The 21,401-nt window shown below is 35.8% G+C and overlaps 1 protein-coding gene across 1 annotated transcript in view; it reads left to right on the top strand.

The window, feature by feature from the left end:
• Swt1 (SWT1 RNA endoribonuclease homolog) overlaps window positions 1-21,401 on the top strand; it is a 65,969-nt gene that overhangs the window by 24,285 nt on the left and 20,283 nt on the right. The window contains exons 11-15 of the mRNA XM_051185956.1: window positions 1,279-1,372; window positions 3,188-3,333; window positions 5,633-5,796; window positions 8,142-8,280; window positions 18,503-18,651. Coding sequence (XP_051041913.1) covers window positions 1,279-1,372; window positions 3,188-3,333; window positions 5,633-5,796; window positions 8,142-8,280; window positions 18,503-18,651 — 692 coding nt within the window. The remainder of the gene's footprint in view (window positions 1-1,278; window positions 1,373-3,187; window positions 3,334-5,632; window positions 5,797-8,141; window positions 8,281-18,502; window positions 18,652-21,401) is intronic.

Raw genomic sequence — 21,401 nt, 5'->3', positions numbered from 1 at the left:
CTCTCTCCCTTCTTCTCTTATTCTTCTCCTCTGTCTTCTCTTGAGCCCTTTGCCTTATTCCCTTTCTTTCTGTCTTCCTTCCTCATCCTCCCTCCTCTCCTTTTCTTCTGTTCCTTTTCTCTGCCTTCCCTCCCTCTTTTTCTTTTTGGTTTTTCAAGGCATGGCCTCAGCCCAAGCAGACCATGAGCTCACTATGTAGGTACAGATGACTTCAAGCTCCCCATCCTCCTGCCTGTACTCTGCCAATGTGTGCTGTCATGCCTGCCTCACTTTTTGTATTTTCTGCCAAGGGCCCATGCTTTCTTTACTGTACTCCTCTAAATGTAGTGTTTTAGAGGTTAAAGAAAAACAGACACAAGAAATTGTTGCAGTGTGAAGTCTGGAGTCAGAGTTCTGAAGACATTGTTTTGCTGTCTTCATTTTATTTAATGAGTTTTCTACTTCTCTGTTATATTTTTAAAAAATAGATGCTTAGACAAGTTTTAGCTTTACAACAAAATTGAGAAGTAGTTATGAAAATTTCTCATATCCTTCTTGTTTCCATACATAATAATTTCTTATAATCAGTACCTCCTGCCAGAAGAACTATATTATAGCCAGGTGTGATGGCTCATGCCTTTAATCCTAGAACTTGGGAGGCAGACATAGGCAGATCTTTGTGAGTTTGAAACCAGCTTGCTCTGCATGGTGAGTTCTAGGACAGCCAAGTCTACAGGGAGACCCTGTCTCAACAGACCAAAAAAGAGAAAGGAAAAAAAAAAATATGTGTGTGTATGTGTATTACAATTAGTGAACCCACATCACCACATCATTTTCACCCAGTTTTCATTGTGTGGGTTTGGAGAAATATATAGTTACATGTGTCCACAATGGTGGTATCAGTAGCTTTATTCCCTCAAAACCTACATATTTTTAATTTGTAAATATTAACTAGATTCCTCAGGTGATTTCCTGATTTCTTTCTTTGTATTAGTGTATTTTTCTGATGTGTGTATATACACATTTGCATGTGTGCATCTGTACATGGGAAAGCACAGTCCTGAGGAAACAGGCACTTATTTATTGACTGAACTATTGTCCCAGCTCCCTTTACCCCCTTTGGAGTGCCCCCCATCCATTGCATGGGTCTCTCTCTGTAGCCCAGGCTAGATTTGAATTTCTGACCATCTTCCTATCTCAGCCTCTTGAATACTGGAATTTCAGGCATGAGTCAACGTGCTCAAGTAATATCTAAATTTCTAATATACTTATTGACAGTTACCTTTGCTATATTTGCAGATGGATTGAGTGATGAGAACAATGATGATCGAGTATTAAAATGCTGTCTTCAGTACCAGGAGTTATTTCCATGTTCTCTTATTATTTTGTGCACGTGAGTGTCAAAGTCTTTTTTTTTTTTTTAATAATAGCTTATGGTAAAGAATTTTTAGAAATTTTGTTCCCGAATTAAGGATCAAACATTGTTTCTTTAAATCTACCACTAATCATACTTAGTTATTTTTTTATGATACATGGTTCCAGAGGAATGAGATACTAAATGAATGAACTTTTATTTCAGTTGAATTTATATTCAGGATACTTTTGAGAGAGGAGGGAGAAAGTTCATATCAAAATCTTAAAGAATATTTTAGTCATACGAGGCAAGAAATTGATTATTTATATAAAAGGAGAGGGTAGTGTATGTTACATTATATTGTGAATGCCTCTTTTGCAGTAAATTTTCCTGGGCTAGAATGCTAGGTCTGTCCGTTGTCAGCTATATGGATCTGGACAGTTTTCCTAACTTAACAACCTTGTGTATAATGAACAGAAAAATTAATACCTGCTTCATAAGATTTATTAGATAGTATATATAAATGAATTAGAGTAGTGCCTAGCATGTGATCCTATCTTTTTTTCTGAGACAAGATAACCATGTAGCTCATGTTGGCCTATATATAGCTCCTATAACCATGGTTGGCTTAGAACTTCTTTTTTACGTTTCATGACAGGGTTTCTCTGTCTGTCCTGTAATTCTCTCTGTAGACCAGGCAGGCCTTTTTACCTGCCTCTGCCTTCGAGTGCTGGGATTAAAAGTGTGAGCCGCCACTGCCTGGCTAGCCTAGAACTCACTAAGATCCACCTGCCTCTGTGCCCTGAGTAGTGAGAATAAAAGATATGTGCTGCTACACTCAGCATGATTTTTCTTTAAGTGATAGTAATATATGTTGTATAAGTCATCTGTTTACTTGTACCTAATTCTTCTAAAAATTAAAATGATACTTCCTTATTTTTAAAAGATTTACATTATGGAGAATTCCTATAATATTCAATGTGAAGAATAAACTCTGGGGCTGGTAATATAGTTGAATGACAGAGCACTTACTAGCATCCATGAGACCCTAGACTCAAATTTTACAGTTCTAGAAGGGAGGGAGTAATGAAAATCCTAATGTAGCTACAACAGTTATTAAGAGCCGGAAATTCTTTCCGTTGTCCCTATCTTTATTCACTTCCTATCTAGCTTGATTATTTTTACGTAGTTCTTTGTTTTTAAGAAAAAAAAATGTACTTATATTGGAATGCACAAATATATTAGTAAATATTAGGATTGTCAGATTGACACAGTGCCATAGTTCATTCCAGAAAGTACTGTTATACCTTTCTTCCCCCTTTTTTCTTGTTTCTTAGGACAAAGCTTAGGACCTGAGTTTGGTTTCCAACCCGACATTGGGCAGCTTACAAATATCTAGAATTTCAGTTCCAGGGAATCTGATACCTTCTGACCTCTGTGGGCACCCATGCATGTGACATACAAATGCATGAGCACATATGTGCAAATACTGAGTGAAAATTGAAAAGCAGCATTTGAAATTTGTGGACTAGTACTTAAAGAGAAGTGTATAGAGGCTCCACATAATCTTAAGTGTTAATCTTTTTTAGTTTAAGTTTTACAATTTTTAATTTTGGGTCTGTATGTACTCTCAAAATGCAGGTACTCTCAAAGGCCAGGGGCATCTGGTGCTCTCAACAATCAGGAAGTACTCTTAACCACTGAATGACCCCTTCAGTCCCACATAAATGCTTTTATCAAGTTCATTTGTAAATTTCTTAACCATTTTTAATGTTTATATTGATAACCTATGTGTTTGAATTGACATGTAGTTGATCTTTTAAAATGTTTCCCCCCCCCCAATCACACCTTTAGGGATGATAGAAATTTAAGAAGTAAAGGCCTGATGAGCGGTGTGAAGTCACTCAGTAAAGAAGAATTGGATACAGAGATAATAACTTTAGCTCTGAATACAAATATGTGTCATCAGCCTTGTATTTCTAAGCAACAGTTGAAATCAGGTAATAGTTTACTAAGAATGATTAGAAGTACATGTCTTGTACACTAATGTTTTTGGTAACATTTGAAACTAAGAATAAATTTTCATCTAGTTCATTTATAATAATAGTAAGTGTAGAATGCTTACTCATAGAAAGTGAAAATTATAAAAATGTGAAAGCAAACATTACTATTATTGCTTTACCAGTTAACTTTATTTTTATCCATTTTATCACACTTATTTTTACCTATTTATAATCATTGTAGACATAACTTGTACCTTGCAAAATATATCTTTTAAATTATTAATAGCTGTAGGAACTACTCTTCTGAAGTGGAAGGTTTCAGTATTTTTTGTAAAATTACCTTTATATTCCTAACCCTTTGTTAATACAGAAAAAGCAAATATCATATAACTCTAGTAAACTAAATGCTTTTTGGTTTTTTTTTTTTTGCTTTTTCAAGACAGGGATTCTCTGTGTAGCTTTGGAGCCTATACTGGAACTCGCTCTGTAGACCAGACTGGATTTAAACTCAAGAGATCCACCTGCCTCTGGCTCCCAAGTGCTGGGATTAAAGATGTGCACCACCACCACCTGGCTTTTCGTGTGTGTGTGTGTGTGTGTGTGTGTGTGTGTGTGTGTCGGGGGTAGTTTTTTCTTAAAATTTAGACTAATAATTAAACTAATATAAAGGTAGTACTGCTTTTTTATTAGAATGAACTATTCTGTGACTTGATATTTGATGGGATGTTACATTGCATGGCACTATTTATAAATGTATCCTAACTTTCCCCTCTGTAGGAAACTTTCCCTTAGTGCTTCCTGCTCTTTCACAGGATCAGAGTTCCGTTGCCAGCATCCACAGACAACTCTAGCTCCAGGGATCTGACCACTTTTTCTGCCCTCTACTATAGGGAAAGTCATTGTTGATTTTGGTTTTTTACTTAGATATACTTTTATTGATAATTATATAAATGTGAATGCCCTCATAAATACTGTTTACTTCCCTTTTTGAAAATAGTATAGTTTTGTCATGATCTTCAAATTGACATTTGGGAGGAATTACAGGATATTTTAGATTATGGTTTTTCATGAGTAAACTTTCAGTTTGCCCATTACATTTATGTCATTTTAAATCCTTATCAGGTGTTTGTAGAGATAAATCACTTAATATTTGAATTTTGCTGTAAGAAAATTGTAGTTATTTTTTAAATATAAAAGTATAATATTAGTGAAATGGTAACTGCTGAACTTATAAAAGCTTACTTTAAAAGAGGATGGCAAGATAATAGTTGAGCCAAAAGCTTTCATTTTAAAACACTTCATTGATAAGAGTTGAAATATGTACCATTTTGGGGAAGAAAACCAATTTTGATGTAATTACTTAGGTAGTTAAAAAATTGAGTGATTGTGGACCATGCCTTTATTCCCAGCACCCAGGAGGCAGAGGCAGACCGATCTCTATGTTTGAGGCCAGCCTGGTCTACAGAGTGAGTTCCAGGACAGGCTCCAAAGCAATACAGAGAGAGAAACCCTGTCTCAAAAAACCAAAATAATAATAATAACAATTTTTTTAAAAAAAAAGAAAATATTCATCTCAGCACCAAGAAGTGGACTCAAATTCCCTCCCCTAACCAAGGAACTATATGCAATTGATACCTGCTAGGAAAGATAAAATCAGTTTTCTCCAATGGAGTATCACTGAGTATATCAAACACACTCCAGGACAGGCCCAATGTCCAGAAGTAGTTGGCTAACACAGAATGGACTGTCTTGCGGGGGGGGGGGGGACTTTTTGTTTCATTTTGGTATGTTATTGCTTATTGGGGTTTTTTTTTGTTTTGATTTTTTAATAATAAAACAATGCCTTAATGTTAATAGATGGACAATGAATAAAAATATATAAAGTGAGGCTAGTGACATGACTCAATGGATGAAAGCACTTGCTACATAAACACATAAGAAAAAGTAGTAAAATTCAGATTAAAATATCTTTTTTTTCTCATATTTCCATTTGAGTAAAAAAAAAATTCAAGGTTTTTGTGTTTTGTTGTTGTTGTTTGTTTTTTGTCAAAAATCCTAAGTGAGGATTAGGGATGTATGTAGTTCAGCTGGTGAAGTACTTTCCTGCATGAGCATAGTACCAAGTGGTACCATATAAATTTAGCATGGTGATATATCCCTATAATCCCATCACTAGGAAGTAGAGACAAGAGGGTCAGAAGGTCAAGGTCATCCTCCGTTACAAAATAACTTTGACACCTGCTTGAAACTCTGTCTCAAAATAAAGCTAAGTAAGGCCTAAAATTTTGTCTTAAAGAAACAGCACCTGTAGAGGAGCCATCTAAGGAAGAATCTACAAATTCTGCACTATCCATTCTACTTGAACGAATTATATGTGATCTTGAAAAATCTCTTGGAACAGCTTTATCTTCAATATTAGAAACAGAAATGAAAATTGCTTTTGGAACTCTTTGGATGGAGGTACTTCATTAACTGTATTAGTTGAGATTTCTTTTTATTATTGATAATTTGTTCTTTTAGAAGATATTTGTGTAAATTAGAAAGTTTATAGTAAGTAATCCATATAATGTTTTCTCTAGTTTTATAATAACAAAATATTTTTAATTGATTTTGTATATATTTGTTTTGTGTATGTGTTTGCACCAGTGTATGTACGTTTGCACAAGTGTATGTATGTATGCAAGTATGCATTTGCACAAATGTATATATGTGTGCAGGTGTTTACACAAGTAGTGTATGTATGTGTGCAGCTATGTGTTTGCCATGATGCTCCTGTAGAAGTCATGGGACAACTTGGCAAGAGTTGGTTCTCTCTATCATGATTAAACCCAAGTTGTCAGGCTTGCGAGCAAGTGCCTTAATTTGTTGGACCATCTTGTTAGCCTTGTAATAACTTTTTAATTATTATATGATGAACATTTATTAAAGATTAGGACTATATAGTGTTTATTTATTTTGAACAGCAAAAGTAGATATATTAAGGAAAAATGAGAAAGAAGAGGTACTCCAAGGGAAGATTCTGTGCTTGTTTCAAATTAACTAAAAGTTATTGTGCATCTACTATGAATATTTGATACATTGACCTCCTAGAGCTTAAATTGAATCCTTAAAATTCTTGTACAAGGACTAGAGATAGAGCTCAGTTGGTAGAGTGGTTGCCTAGCATACCTGAGGCCACAGGTTTTATTCCCAATGCCACATAAATCATGTGTAGTGTGGCACATGCCTGTAATCCTAGCACTTGAAGGTAGATATAAGAGGATTAGTAGTTCAAGATTATCTTTGGCTGTGTAATGAGCATGAGATACAAGAGACCCTGTCTCCAAACAAATTAAACAATATGTAAATACTTTGCTCATTTAATTTGATTTGACCAAAATGCATGACAGATGTGTGTGTGTTTTGAGACAGCTTCTCTGAATAGCCCGGGCTGTTCTAGAACTTGCTCTTTAGACCAGGTGGACCTCAAAATCTTAGCAATCTGCCTCTCGAGTGCTGGCATTTGAAGTGGACATCACCACACCCGGCTGTATATTTAGCTTATGCCTTGTAAATATGAGAGTAAATATTTGTCATAAAGTATTTTGAATTTCTTTAGCTTAATGTCTTTTCTACAGTTAAAACAAAACACCAAATTTAGCAAGCATACTTGTAACACTTTATTTTGTTTTGGTTTGATTTTTTGAGACAGAGTTTCTCTGTGTAACAGTCCTGCCTGGCTGTCCTGGAATTCATTTTGTAGACCAGGCTGGCCTCGAACTCACAGGGATCTACCTGCCTCTGAAGTGCTGGGATTAAAAGTGTGCACCACCACTGCCCAGCTGTAAAACTTAGTTTAATACTTGCTTCAAATTCACATTTGTCAGTAGGAGAAACCTATAGCTTGTGTCTTTATTTTAGCTGTTCAGCAAGATTCTAAAACTTGCCAGTGTGATTGTTTGGTGTTTAATATTATCAAATGCTGCTACAAAAGTAATGAAGAATAATAAAAGATTTAGGAGGAATGGTATTAATTGGATATTTCATAGAGCTATGAATGATTTAGAAAAAGGCATTGATATCTTCCCAAACTGAGACCAATTGTCTATAAATATGTCTTTGCAAGAGTATAGCAAATGAAAGTTGCATTTGATTCTTTTTTGTAATATATAGATTTTTTTCCCTCTGGTAGTATGAAATAATTATATTGTTTTGCTTATGGAAATGGCCATATAGAAAAGAAGATTGGGGGGCTGGAGTGATGGCTCAGTGGTTGAAAGCACTTACTATACTTGGAAAGGATCCAGCCAGGTTCAAGTCCCAACATCCGAGATCTTATGCTCTCTTCTGGCCTCTATGGGGACCAGACACACATGTGGTACACAAACATATGTGTGTGTGTGTGTGTGTGTGTGTGTGTGTGTGTGTGTGTGTGCATATATATATATATATATATATATATATATATATATATATATATATGCGCGCAGAAAACACTAGTACACATAAAATAAATCAAAAGCATTAGTTTAAAAAAAGAAAAAAGCAGATAGAGATACCTTTCTGGTTAAAACTATACTAGTTGTTTAGTAGACTTTGCTTTCTTTATGTACTTAAAAGTTATGAAACTAAGGGTTAATAATATGAATTTTATAAATCAGTCAGTAATAGACCTACCACTTTAAAATTGTGATTCATACCTCTTAGTTTAAAAATACTTTTGACTAGTTATATTTTCAAGGGTTATGTATAGAAATTTCTACATAGGTATGCTTAAATAATAAGTAAAATAAATCAGTAGATGATAAAGTTGTAATATTTTCTAGGTGCTATACTTGAAACCACCATGGACTCTAATAAATCTATTGCAGTGCTTTAAAAAACATTGGCTGGCTGTATTCGGATTAGTTATGGAAAATAAGTTGCTTTTAATTATTGAGAGCCTATCTGAAAATCTCTCTAAAGGTATGAATCTTTTTTTTTTTTTTCTTTCACAATAGTTTGTTCAAGTATTAAGTCAATCTAGTGTGGTGGTACATGCTTGTAATCCTAACACTTGGTAGGTGGAGGCAGGAAGATCAGAAGTTCATGGTAAACTGTTACATAGTGATTGCAAGACCAGCTTAAACTACATGGGACCCTTTCTAAAAGCAGACAGACCAAATAAACAAGAAACAAATAAATCAACCAAAATGGGCCCAGTAGGTGTGGTAGTTTGAAAAAAAAAAAGGGGGGGGCACCCCAAATGGAGTGGCACTATTGGAAGGTGTGGCCTTATTGGAGTAGGTGTGGCCTTGTTGGAGGAAGTGTGTCATTGTGGAGGCAAGCTTTGAGGTCCCATATATGCTCAAGCAACACCCAATGTCTCAGACCACTTCTTGTTCCCTGTGCAAGATATAAACTCTCAGCTACCTCTCCAGCTCCATGTCTGCCTTCATGCCACTATATTGTACCTTGATTATAATGGGCTGAACCTCTGAACTCTAAGCTGCTACCTCAGATAAATGTTTTTCTTTATAAGAGTTGCTGTGGTTGCTGTGTCTCTTCACAGCAGTAGAAAACCTAACTAAGACAGTAGGTAAAGTACTTGCTACATAAGCATAATGACTTCTGTTCAGATCCCCAGAGCCTAGTAAAACTGTGTGTCAGTGTGCTCTAATCCCAGGGTTTGGAAGATGGAGACAAGTTGCTGGCTGGCTAGTTCAGCTAGAGCTGAATGAAAATAAATAGGTGGGAAAACAATCAAGGAATACTTCCAAGATGTCATGCATGAATAGGCACCTCAACAACATAACATGTGTACATGTATGCAGCTCTCTTTCCCTTTCTCCCTCCTTCCCGAGCTCTCTCTCCCCACCTTCCATCATCCCTCCCTCCCTATCATGCTTGCTAACATTAAACAGGACTGGGGAGATGTTAAGTCAGTAAAATACTTGCAATACAAGAACGGAGACCTGAGTTCAGTCCAGCACTCATGTTAAAACAAACAAACAAACAAACCAAAAAGAACTGGATGTGTTAGTTTGTGCCTGTAATCCCATACCAAGGAGGTGGAGACAAGAGGATCCCTAGAGCTTGTTGACCAGCCAGTCTAGCTAAATTGGAAGCTCCAGGTTCAGGGTTTTTGAGACCTGTCTAAAAAGTAAGGCAGAAAGTGAGAAAGACATCTAGCATTGGCCTCTACCATTGTGTTTACTCAAACAGAGCACACATGGATATGTATCTCCATATGTGCACACACAAACACACATGAACACAAGTTAAATCAGAATGTCATCCTTAGATTTGGAGATGAGTTGATAAAAATCTTTTAATTAGTTCTGGGTTATTTATGCTTCCATAGGGTGTTTGTGGCAGCTGAATGATTGGATATAATTCTTAAAAGTCATGACTATAAATGGTGTCATTGTTAATGTTTCTAGACATTGTATAATATTTAATTATAATGTACTTTGATAGCTGCTTCTGGAGCTGAAGAGATGACTCAATCAATGGTTAAAGAATGTACTATACAACCCAGAACTCTCAGAAATGCATGGTGGGGTGGTGACCCACCCACTTATAATTCTAAACTCAAAGGATAAGAGGTGGGATCACCAGAGCAAAGATGCCTACCAAAAAGAGCCATATTGATAAATCCTGGGTTTGACTGATTCCTTATTTCAACCTTGGGTCTCCATACACAGAGTACACATGTGCACTCATACATGCATGTGTGTCATGAATGAATACACATAGACACCACAAACACAAAACTCAAAAAGGGGGAGAACCAGTTTTTTAAAGTTGCAATTTTGGGTCTAATTCCCAGCCCTGTGCTTTTACCTCCAAAGTGTTGGGATTACAATTGTGTACCATGCCTTGTTTTAAAAACATTTTAATGTTTCATAGTCTACTCAAGGATTCCATTAAAATTGTTTTCATTTTTCATTATATTGAACACAAACTGTGACATATTCCATGCAGTACATATAGCAAGTTTGGTTTGGGGTAATAGTGAATTTAGAACTAGCAAAGAACACAGTCACTAAGCTGTGGTTTGTAAACTATTTTAGACATAAACTTTGGTTTCTTGAAGTGCTTCTACTGCTACAGATTGGAGTGGGAAGATAGTCTAGTTGATATCTTTGATTTGTAAATCCAGCTTTAGCCAATGTGTGGTTTTGCAAATTTTTCATGTTTTAGAATCAAAGAAATTAGCCTTAGCTGATAAGCAATTTGCCTAATTTCAAGTAGCTATATCTTTGCTCTATACCTGTAAAGGCCAAAGTATGACCATTATTAGTTAGGAATACAGTTGATTATTGACTCCTTTCAAACTCCACATGTGAAGCCATCTTTTCTGATTATTAGTTATATTCAGCCTATTTATTTTATTTTAACTTTTTTATTTTACATATCAACCACAGTTGCCCTTCCCTCCTCTCCTCATGTTCCTTCTCCCCTCCCTTCTACACCCCCCCTTCCACTCCTCCATCTCCATTCAGAAGGGGTAAGACCTCCTATCCATGTCAAATTGAGGTAGGACCAAGCTCCTCCACCTGCATCAAGGATGAACAAGGCATCCCACCATAGGGAATAGGTTCTAAAGAGCCAGCTCATGCATCAGGGACAGGTCAAGCTATACAACTGTCACCCAGATGCAGAGAGCCTAGGTCGGTCTCATGCAGGCTCCATAGCTGTTCTCCCAGAGTCCATGAGTTCCTATAAGCTCAAGTCAGCTGTCTCTGTGGGTTTCCCTATCATGATCTTGATCCGCTTTGCTCATATAATCCCTGACTCTCTGCCTGGACTCCCGGAACTCAGCCTAGTGCTTGGATGTGGATCTCTGCATCTGCTTCTGTCAGTTATTAGATAAAAGCTCTATGATGACAATTAGGGTAGTCACCAATCTGATTATAGGGGAAGGCTAGTTCAGGTACCCATTCCACTATTGCTAGGAGTCTTAGCTGGGGTCATCCTTGTGGGTTCTTGGAGTTTCCTTGGTACCAGATTTCTCCCTAACCCCATAAGGGCCCTCTCTATCAAAATAATCTTTCATTACTCTCCCCCTCGGTCGTGCCCCCCAACTTGACTATCCTAATCCTACATGTTCCCCTCCCATCTATTATAACCCCTCAACCCCATTTTACCCAGGACATCTTATCTATTTCCTCTTCCCAAAGAGATCCATGTGTCTGTCTTAGGGTCCTCCTTGTTACCTACCTTCTCTGGGGCTGAGGATTGTAGCCTTGTTATTCTTTGTTTTATAAGTAATATCCACTTATGAGTGAGTACATACCATGTTTGTCTTTCTGGGTCTGGGTTTCCTCACTTGGGAATTTTTTTTTTTTTTTTTTCTAGTTCTATCCATTTGCCTTCAAGTTTCATGATGTCATTTTTTTTTTGGTTGTTTGTTTGTTTCCACTGAGTAATATTCCCTTGTATAGATATATCACATTTTCTTTATCCATTCTTTGGTTGGGGGTCATCTAGGTAGTTTCCAGGTTCTGGCTATTACAAATAATGCTGCTATGAACATAGTTAAACAAGTATCCGTATGGCATGATTGAATATCCTTTGGGTATATGCTCAAGGGTATCGCAGCATCTTGAGGTAAATTGATTCCAAATTTTCTGAGAAACTGCCATACTGACTTCCAAAGTGGCTGTATAAGTTTGCACAACCACCCAGCAATGGAGGTGTATTCCCCTTACTCCTCATTCTTTCCAACATAGGCTGTCATTGTCGTTTTTGATTTTAGCCATTCTGACAGGTGTATGATGGTATTTTAGACATGTTTTGATTTGCCTTTCCCTGATGGCTAAGGATGTTGAACAATTCTTTAAGTGTATCTCAGCCATTTGAGATTTCATCTATTGAAAAATCTGTGTTTAAACCTGTACCCCATTTTAAAAATGGATTTATATGGTATTTTGATGTCTAATTTTTTGAGTTCTTTACATATTTTGGCTATCAGTCCTCTGTCAGATATGGGGTTGGTGAAGATCTTTTCCCATCTGTAAGCTGCCATTTTTTATGGACAGTGTCCTTTGCCTTACAGCTTTTTGGTTTTAGGAAGTCCCATTTATTAATTGTCGATCTTAGTGTCTCTGCTACTGGTGTAATATTCAGGAAGTAGACTTCAGTGCCAGAGTGTTCAAGGCTACTTCCCACTTTCTGCTCTATCAGCTTGATTGTAACTGGATTTATGTTGAAGTCTTTGATCCACTTGGAATTGAGTTCAGTGCAGGGTAATAGATATGGATCTATTTGCATTCTTCTTCTGTGTGCCGTCATCCAGTTATGCCAGCACCATTTGTTGATGCTTTCTTTTTTCCATTGTATGTTTCTTGCTTCTTTATCAAAAATCACATGTTCATAGGTGTGTGGATTTATGAAAGGGTTTTCAATTTGACTCCATTGATCAATAATGTGTTTTTTTATGCCAGTATCAAGCTGTTTTCATTACTATGGCTCTGTGGTAGAGTTTGAAGTCAAGGTTCCTTTATTTTACAGGATTGTTTTAGCTATCCTGGATTTTTTGTTTTTTGATATGAAATTGAATATTGTTCTTTGAAGTATGTGAAGAATTGTGCTGGGATTTTGATGGGGATTGCATTGAATCTGTAGATTGCTTTTGGTAAGATTGCCATTTTTACTTTGTTAATCTTACTGATCTTCAAGCATAGGAAATCTTTCCATTTTCTCTCAGTTTCTTTCTTTAAACTTAAAATTCTTGTCATAGACTTAGTAGACTTCCTAGGTGAGGCCTTACCCTCTCTAAAAAGCAGATGGGAGGAGGAGGCGAGTGGGGGCAGTGAGGGAACTGAGAGGAGAGGAGGGTGAGGGAACTTGGATTGGAATGTAAAAAATAAATTAATAAAATGACAAAAAAATCTTGTCATATAGGTCTTTCATTTGTTTGGTTAGAGTTACCCCAAGATATTTTATATTTGTGCCTGTTGTAAAGGGTATTGTTTCTCTGATTTCTTTCTCAGCCCATTTATCATTTGTATATAGGAAGGCTACTGATTTTTTTTCTTTTAATTAATCTTTTATCTAGTCACTGGATAAAGGTGTTTATCAGCTGTAGGCATTCCCTGGTAGAATTTTTTTGGATCACTTATGTATATTGTCATATCACCCTCAAATAGTGAAAGTTTGACTTCTTTCCAATTTGTATTCCCTTGTTCTCCTTTTGTTGCCCTATTGCTCTAGCTAGAACCTCAAGAACTATATTGGATATATATGGAGAGAGTGGACAGCCTTGCTTGTCCCTGATTTAGTTTGTCTTCATTTAATTTGATATTGGCTGTCAGCTTACTGTATATTGCCTTTATTATGTTCAGGTATGTTCCTTGTATCCCTGTTCTCTCCAGAACCTTTATCATGAAAGGGGTGTTGGATTTTGTCAAAGGCTTTTTCAGCATCTAATGAGGTGATTCATGTGTTTTTTTTTTTTTTTTTTTTTTTTTCTTTCAGTTTGGTGGATTACATTGATGGATTTATATATGTTGAACCATCCCTGAATATCTGGGATGAAGCCTACATAATCATGGTGGATGATTTTTTTGGGGGGTGGGGGTGGGAGGGGTTGTGTTCTTGGATTCAGTTTGCCAGTATTTTATTGAGTATTTTTGTGTCAATGTTCATGAGGGAGATTGGTGTGTAATTCTCTTTCTTAAGAAAGTTGTCCATATCTTTTACATTTTCCACTTTTGTGGAGTATAGGTTTTTGAAGTATGACCTAATGACTCTGAATTTCCAGGGAGTCTGTTGTTATGTCCCTTTTTTTGATTCTGATTTTATTTGAATATTCTTTCTCTTCCTTTCAGTTAGTTTGGATAAGGATATGTCTAACTTATTGATTTTTCTCAAAGAACCAACTCTCTATCTCATTGATTTATTTACTTTTTTATATTGTTCTCTGTTTCAATTTTATTGATTTCAGCCCTGAGTTTTGTTATTTTTTGCTGCCTCCTATACTCTTCCTCAGTGAGTTTGCTTCTTTTTTTTCTAGAGCTTTCAGGTGTGCTGTCAAGTCACTTGTGTGAGATTTCTCTGAATTCTTTATGTAGGCACTTAGTGCTATGAACTTTCCTCTTAGCACTGTTGTCATTATGTCCCATAAGTCTGGGTATGTTGTGGATTCATTTTCATTGAATTCTAGGAAACCTTTAATTACTTTTATTTCTTCCTTGATCCAGTGGTGGGTCAGTTGAGAATTGTGCAGTTTTCATGAGTTTGTAGGTTTTCTGTAGCTTGTGTTGTTGTTGAACCCTAACTTTATAGTTCATGGTGATCTGATAAGATACAAGGAGTTATTCCAGTTTTTGTTTGTTTTTTGGGTTTTTTTGTTGTTGGTGGTGGTGGTGGTGGTGGTGTTTTTTTTTTTTTTTTAATCTATTGAGATTTGCTTTATGACTAAGTATGTGGTCAGTTTTAGAGAAGGTTCCATGAGATGCTGAGAAGTATATTCTTTCATGTTTGTGTGAAATGTTCTGTAGATGTCTGTTAAGTCCATTTGAGTGATAACATCTGTTAGTTATATTGTTTCTCTGTTTAGTTTCTGTCTGTCAGACCTGTCCGTTACAAGTGTGGATGCCCTTTTAATTAGGGCATAGATGTTTTGAATTGAGACTTCATCTTGATGGGTTTTTTAAAATATGAAATGTCCAATGTCCTTTTCCATCTCTTTTGATTCATTTTAGTTTGAAGTCTATTTTGTTAGGTACTAGAATAGCTGTACTGGCTATCCTAATTGAATCCATTGATAATAAGAGATGTTATTGATCAGTGATTGTTAATCCCTGTTATTTTTTGGTATTGGTGGTGGTGATGGTAGTGTGTGCGTTTCCCTTCTTTGGGTTTTGCTGTTGTAGGATTATCTGTTGTCTGTGTTTTTGTGGATGTGAGTTCTTTAAGTTGTAGTTTGCTGGATTTGTGGATAGGTATTGTTTAAATCTGGTTTTGTCATGAAATATCTTGTTTTCTGTCTATGTTGATTGAAAGTGTCTGTAAAATGTCTGTCCTGGACCTTTTGTCTTTTAGAGTCTCCATGGAGAAATCAGGTATAATTGTAGTGGGTCTGCCTTTATATATTACTTGGTCTTTTTCTTTTGCATCTCTTAAAATTCTTTCTTTATTCTGTATATTTAATATTTTTTAATTAATAATAAATTTAAATTATTTATTGGCAAGGGGCTTTTATTTGTTTTCTTTTTTGATCTAGCCTATTTGGTGTTTGGTAAGCCTCTTGTACCTTTATAAACATGTCCTTTTTTAAGTTGGGAAAGTTTTCTTTTATGATTTTGTTGAATATATTTTCTGTGCCTTTCAGCTGGAATTCTTTCATCTTCTATCCTTATTATTCTTAGTTTGGTCTTTTTATGGTGTCCCAGATTTCCTAGATGTTTTGTGTTAGAAATTTATTGGATTTAACATTTGCTTTGATGAATCTATTTTCTGTATCAGATCTTTGACTCCTGCGATTATCTCTTTCATCTCTCATATTCTATTGATGATATTTACATCTGTAGTTTCTGTTTGTTTCCCTAGATTTTCAATTTCAAGGGATTCTCTCAATTTGTTTTCTTTTTCAGTTTTCAAATCTTGAACCATTTCTTTACCTGTTTGTTTTTTGGTTTTCTTCCCTTTCTTTAAGGGATTTATTAATTTTTAAAAAATTTTTTGTCTTTTTCTCGACTTCTTTAAAGGAATTTTTCATTTCCTCCTTAAGAGCCTCTTAACATCTTCATAAAGTAATTTTTAAGTTCATTTTCTTGTGTTTCAGCTGCATTGGAATGATCTGGTTTTGCTGTTGTAGGATCAGTGGGTTCTGATGATGCCATATTATTCTTTCAGTTGTTGAATGTATTTTTGTTTTGTTTTGTTTTTTGAGACTGGGTTTCTCTGTGGTTTTGGAGGCTGTCCTGGAACTAGCTCTGAAGACCAGGCTGGTCTCGAACTCAGATCCGCCTGCCTCCTCTTCTTCCACCTCTCAGGTGCTGAGATTATAGTGTGCTACTATACCCAATAGTAAAGCCTTTTTTGTAAGTGGAAATTGGATTGGTTCAAGTCCTACTAAACACAGACTACCTTGGAGAAGCACTCTTTAAGAAGCCCAGTTCAGTTTTCCTTTGAGGCAGTTCATCAATTTTGCAGTCTGTACCACATGTAGCAACTTTCATTTCTTTCCAAGATAAATTTAAACTAGCCATTGACTACAAAAAGAACTAAAAGTGTTCTTATTAGGAAAAGTAATGGTTTGGTGTAGGAGGCAGATGGATAAAGTGAAGAGTCTTAGCTATAAACATACTCGTAAGTTGGAATTACTAAATATTGCTGGGTGTGGTGGCATATGTCTTTAATCCTAGTACATGAGTTCAAGGTCAACTGATCTATGTAGCAAGTTCCAAGCCAGCCTGGCTACATAGCGAGACCCTGTCTCAAAAAATAAAATAAAAACTATTGAATAATTATTAAATTTTTTATTTTTTAAAAAAGATCTTGTTTTGATTTTATATGGGTGTTTTGCCTACATTTGCTCCTTACCAAATGCATAGAGACCAGAAGACGACAGCCAGTCCCCTGGAACTGGAGTTAAGCTTGGTAACAACCTTGCAAGTGCTGGGAATTGGAACCAAGTCCTCTCCAAGTGCAAGTGGTCTTAACAACTGAACCACCCCTCCAGCTTTAAAAAAAAAGTATCTTTTAAATTTTTCTTTAATTTTATGTGCATTGTTGTTTTGCCATTTGTGTTAGATGCCCTGGAAGTAGAGTTAGACAGCTGTAAGCTGCCATGTAGATGCTGAGAATTGAACCCCGAAGAACTTCAATTGAGCCATCTCTCCAGGCCTTAAAATGCATTTTTCAAGTTTCATTTGACCCTTCAGAAATTTATAAGCAAGTTCTTGTGTAAGTGATACATAGGGATGCCTTAATTAATTTTAGCTCACTTTGCCAAAGGAAAGCCACTTTCAAATTTAAAAATAATAGTCTCTGTAGGTGAGGGTATATCTCAGTTAGTAAAGTGCTTCCACATACTCATATGAATCCGAGTCCCAGCCCAGAACCCTTGTGAAAGAGCCAGGTGTATTTGTATACAGGGATTGGAGGTGAAGGCAAGGGCATCTCCAGCTAGCCTAACCTAAATTAGGCAAGCCCCGGGCCAGTGAGGGACCTTATTTAAAAGCACCTGTGAGAGGAACCCCGGAGATTGAACCCTGCCTCCTTGTGAAAGTCTCTCTCTCTCTCTCACACACACACACACAGAACATTAAAACAGAAACAAAACAAACATTGTATCATGAGGATTATGCCTTTGGAAGCAACCATTTAATACTTTGAGTGATTCTCGCATTTATTTATTTGTTTTGTAACATTAGAAATTTACTTCATTTCATTTCCAAAAAATCTTTTGTTTGAGATAGTCCCTCACTATATAGACAAGACTGGCTTTGAACGTGGAGCTATTTCCCTGCTTCTTCCTCTTGAGTACTGGAATTACAGGCATGTACCACAATGTCTGGCTTCTTCCTAACTTTATAAACCTTTGAAATGATTGTCACCAATAACTTGGGAATTTAGTAGAAATATTTTCTAGCCTAAGAAAGTTATTATAGCAGATTGTCTTACTTTAATTTACAGAAGGAATAATCTAGCTTTTGTTCCTTATTGTTCTCCAAAGTCTTTATTAGCTGAGCTTTTGTTGTATATAAAAGGATAACACATTATCAGTAAATCTTGTTTTACTTTTCATGTGATAGAATTTCAGGCAAATTATACATGATAGCTGTGTAATCATGACAGAAGTCACATCTGACTTAAATGCTTGCCTCTAATCTAACTTGACTCCTCCTTTATGATAGTCATCTGGATGTGAGATAGCTTCAGCTTTGAAAACACTGTGCTTGGGCTCTTTGTCTAGTGATCAGTTCCTTTTAGTGAATAATGTAGTATCTCACTTTCCTTTGAAAGAACTCCTAGAATCTGAAAACTGAATACCAAGTCAACATGAACACTTTATCTATGAATAAATGTGTTCACTTGTTGCTCTCTATACCAGAGAGTCATTACTTGTGACATGTATGTATAAATGTCTACTTTTTTTTAAATTGCAAAATTAATACTTAATGTTTCAAGGGGTTGTCATGTTGTATGCTTATTCTTTCATTTTTTTTTTTTTTTATATTTTTCTTACCAGCTAATAATGCAGTGGACTTTAAAACAGTAAAATTCCTGCTTCAGGATTCTAAAAGTTTGTTACATGCCTTCAGTACAAGGTCAAATTATGATGGTATTCTTCCACAGACCTTTGCTCAAGTAAACAGACTACTTCAAATACTCGCAGAGGTAAGATACCTATGGAGTGCTATTAGGGTAGTTAATCACATACATTTCAAATGTGAATTTAGTAGACAACAATAAAATGATATATTACCCTGACTTATTCTAGTATTCTAAAGGCATTGGGTAAATATCAAGTATATTGAAGTATAGGCAAGTCTTATTTCAATTTATGAAACACATACTTTCTATGGAAGTAGTATCATAATAGTTAATGTTTGTTTTTAGAGATAGAATTTGTCTATGTAGTTCACCTAGCCTCAAATGCCTAGCCTCTTGGTATTTTGAAATATTGAGATTCTGGGTATACACCACTATGAACTTGAGGTTTTATTTTATTGTAGAATTTTATATTATTTCCTTTGTAGATAAGAGGGGGGAAAAAAGCCGTGCACACAAAAAAGAAGGCCTGAGGAGATGGCTCAGCAGTTAAGAGTCTTTGTTGCTCTTGGAGAAAACTCAGGTTTTGGTTTTTCGAGACAGGGTTTCTCTATGTAGCTTTGGAGCCTGCCCTGGAGCTAGCTCTGAAGACCAGGCTGGTCTTGAACTCACAGAAATCTGAGTGCTGGGATTGATTAAAGGTGTGAGCCACCAACACCTGGCCCTTACAACTATTCTTTACTCCATTTCAGGGTTTCTGACACCATCTTCTGACCTCCTCAGGCACCAGGCACTCACAAGATACACAAACATGCATTCAGACAAAACAGTCATACACATAAAATAAATAATTGAAAAATAACAAAGTAATTTTGGGGATTTTTTTTTTGAGTCAAGGTCTCATGCAGCCCAGGTTAGCCTCAGATTAACTATGTAGCCAAGGATATCCTTAAATTCTTGATCCCCTTGCCTTTATCTCCTGAGTACCAGGATTATAGATGTGTACCTTTATGCAATGCTGAGCACTCTAACAGCTGAGATACTTACTGAACCCTAAAATATATTTTGCTGAAAATTTTTTGTGTAGTTCATTAGAGTTGAATAATTTCTTAAATATTTGTTTTTAACTGGAACAATAAGTATATTATATCCAAAATAAGGTTTTTAACTATAATAACTTGAAAAGTACACCTAATTTTAATTATCAAGTATAGAAAATCAAGAAAAGAATATTTATCATCTATTTGCTTCTGAGAAACTAGGATGAAACCGTTAACTAACACCATTTTCTGCTGTGTATGTAAAAGGGTTGGAAGTAGGAAAATAATAAGACATCCTTGTTTTGTTAGCTTTCCAGGCACCCCAAAATCAACCACTATGCTAGAATAATTCAGTTTTATTTATTAGTTTTAGATTTTATATGCTTAGGATCCTGACCTGTGCTTTTTTTTGTTTCAGTTTTTACCTCTAAATATTTAAAGTCTTTGAGCTCCCACCTTTTTTTGTAAAATGAGTACAATAATTCTTGACTTAGAATTACCACAAGAATGAACTGAATTATTAAAGAACTTAGTGCCTAGCAGATAGTAAGTGCTGTATAAATGTTTATTTTATACATGGCCAGGCGATGGTGGTGCACACCTTTAATCCCAGCACTCAGGAGACAGAGGCCCGCCTGGTCTACAGAGTAATTTCTAGGACATCCTCCAATGCTTCAGAGGAACCCTGTCTCAAAAAACCAAAAAAGAAATAAAAAATAAAATAAAATCTGCTTGCATGATTATGTATGCTCTGTTTTAAGAGCCAAAGCAAAGGAGAAATAGATAAATGCTCAATATTAAATATTTATGCTAATTTAAACAATTATCTGGGCTGGAGGTATAGGTCAATGAGAGAGCTTGCTTGAAATGGACAAAGCCCTGAATGTCATCCCAGTATTGCCACAAAAGTTAATTTCAGGAAAAAAAAATATATAGGCCCATTATTTATATTTACTAAGTTTGTAATTTAATACAAACAGGTAAAATGGGAATATCCTCTCTTTTTGTTTTCTGCCCCACAAAATAGACAATGGTAATACCTGGGCACATGGTGTGGGATCGTAATCTCCTTCCTAGATTACTGAGAGTCAAATGTCTTGGGCTTCTTACCTGGGTTATTTTGCATGTGTGAGTTTTTTGTTTGTTTGTTTGTTTTGGTTTGGTTTTTTTGTTGTTGTTGTTGATTTTTGTTTTTCAAAACAGGGTTTCTCTATGGGTTTGGAGGCTGTCCTGTAACTAGCTCTTGTAGTTGTAGACCAGGCTGGTCTTGAACTCACAGAGATCTGAGTGCTGGGATTGAAGGCATGCGCCACCACCACCCAGCTGTCTGCATGTGTTTTTTAATCTCTGTGTTTCTCAGTTTCTTCCACTTAGAAATCTGAATTGTTTCTGTAGGGTTTCAGTTCTGTGTCACAATACTGTGTAGTCATAAAGATGGAGTGGCTAATATTAAAACCCTTAGAAAGCTCTTATATACAGTAACTTTTGCATAAATAGTAAAAATTACTATTAACAGTATTAGAAATTTTATTTGAAACATTTTAAAATATATTAACTTTTGAAAGTGTCTTTTTATTAACTGGAAACTTAACCCTAGGGAAATACAGTTTGGTTTTTTTTTTTTTTTTTTGTTTTTTGTTTTTTGTTTTTGAGTGTGTGTGGGGGGGTGGCAACTACTCCTGGGCATTGGGGTAAGCCTTAAAATATGGATAATATACCCTGTGAGACTCTGTTGGAAAAAACTAATTATGCCTTTGTAAGCAGGTATGAATTGCAAATAACTTTTTGGTCAGGCATGAGAGCCTGTGTCTACTTCACTCTCTCAGTGCTGGGACC

Source organism: Phodopus roborovskii, unplaced genomic scaffold, assembly GCF_943737965.1.
Source record: "Phodopus roborovskii unplaced genomic scaffold, PHOROB, whole genome shotgun sequence".
NCBI lineage: Eukaryota > Metazoa > Chordata > Mammalia > Rodentia > Cricetidae > Phodopus > Phodopus roborovskii.
The sequence above is the reverse complement of the archived record's forward strand: the minus strand, read 5'-3'. Positions and strand labels throughout refer to the sequence as shown.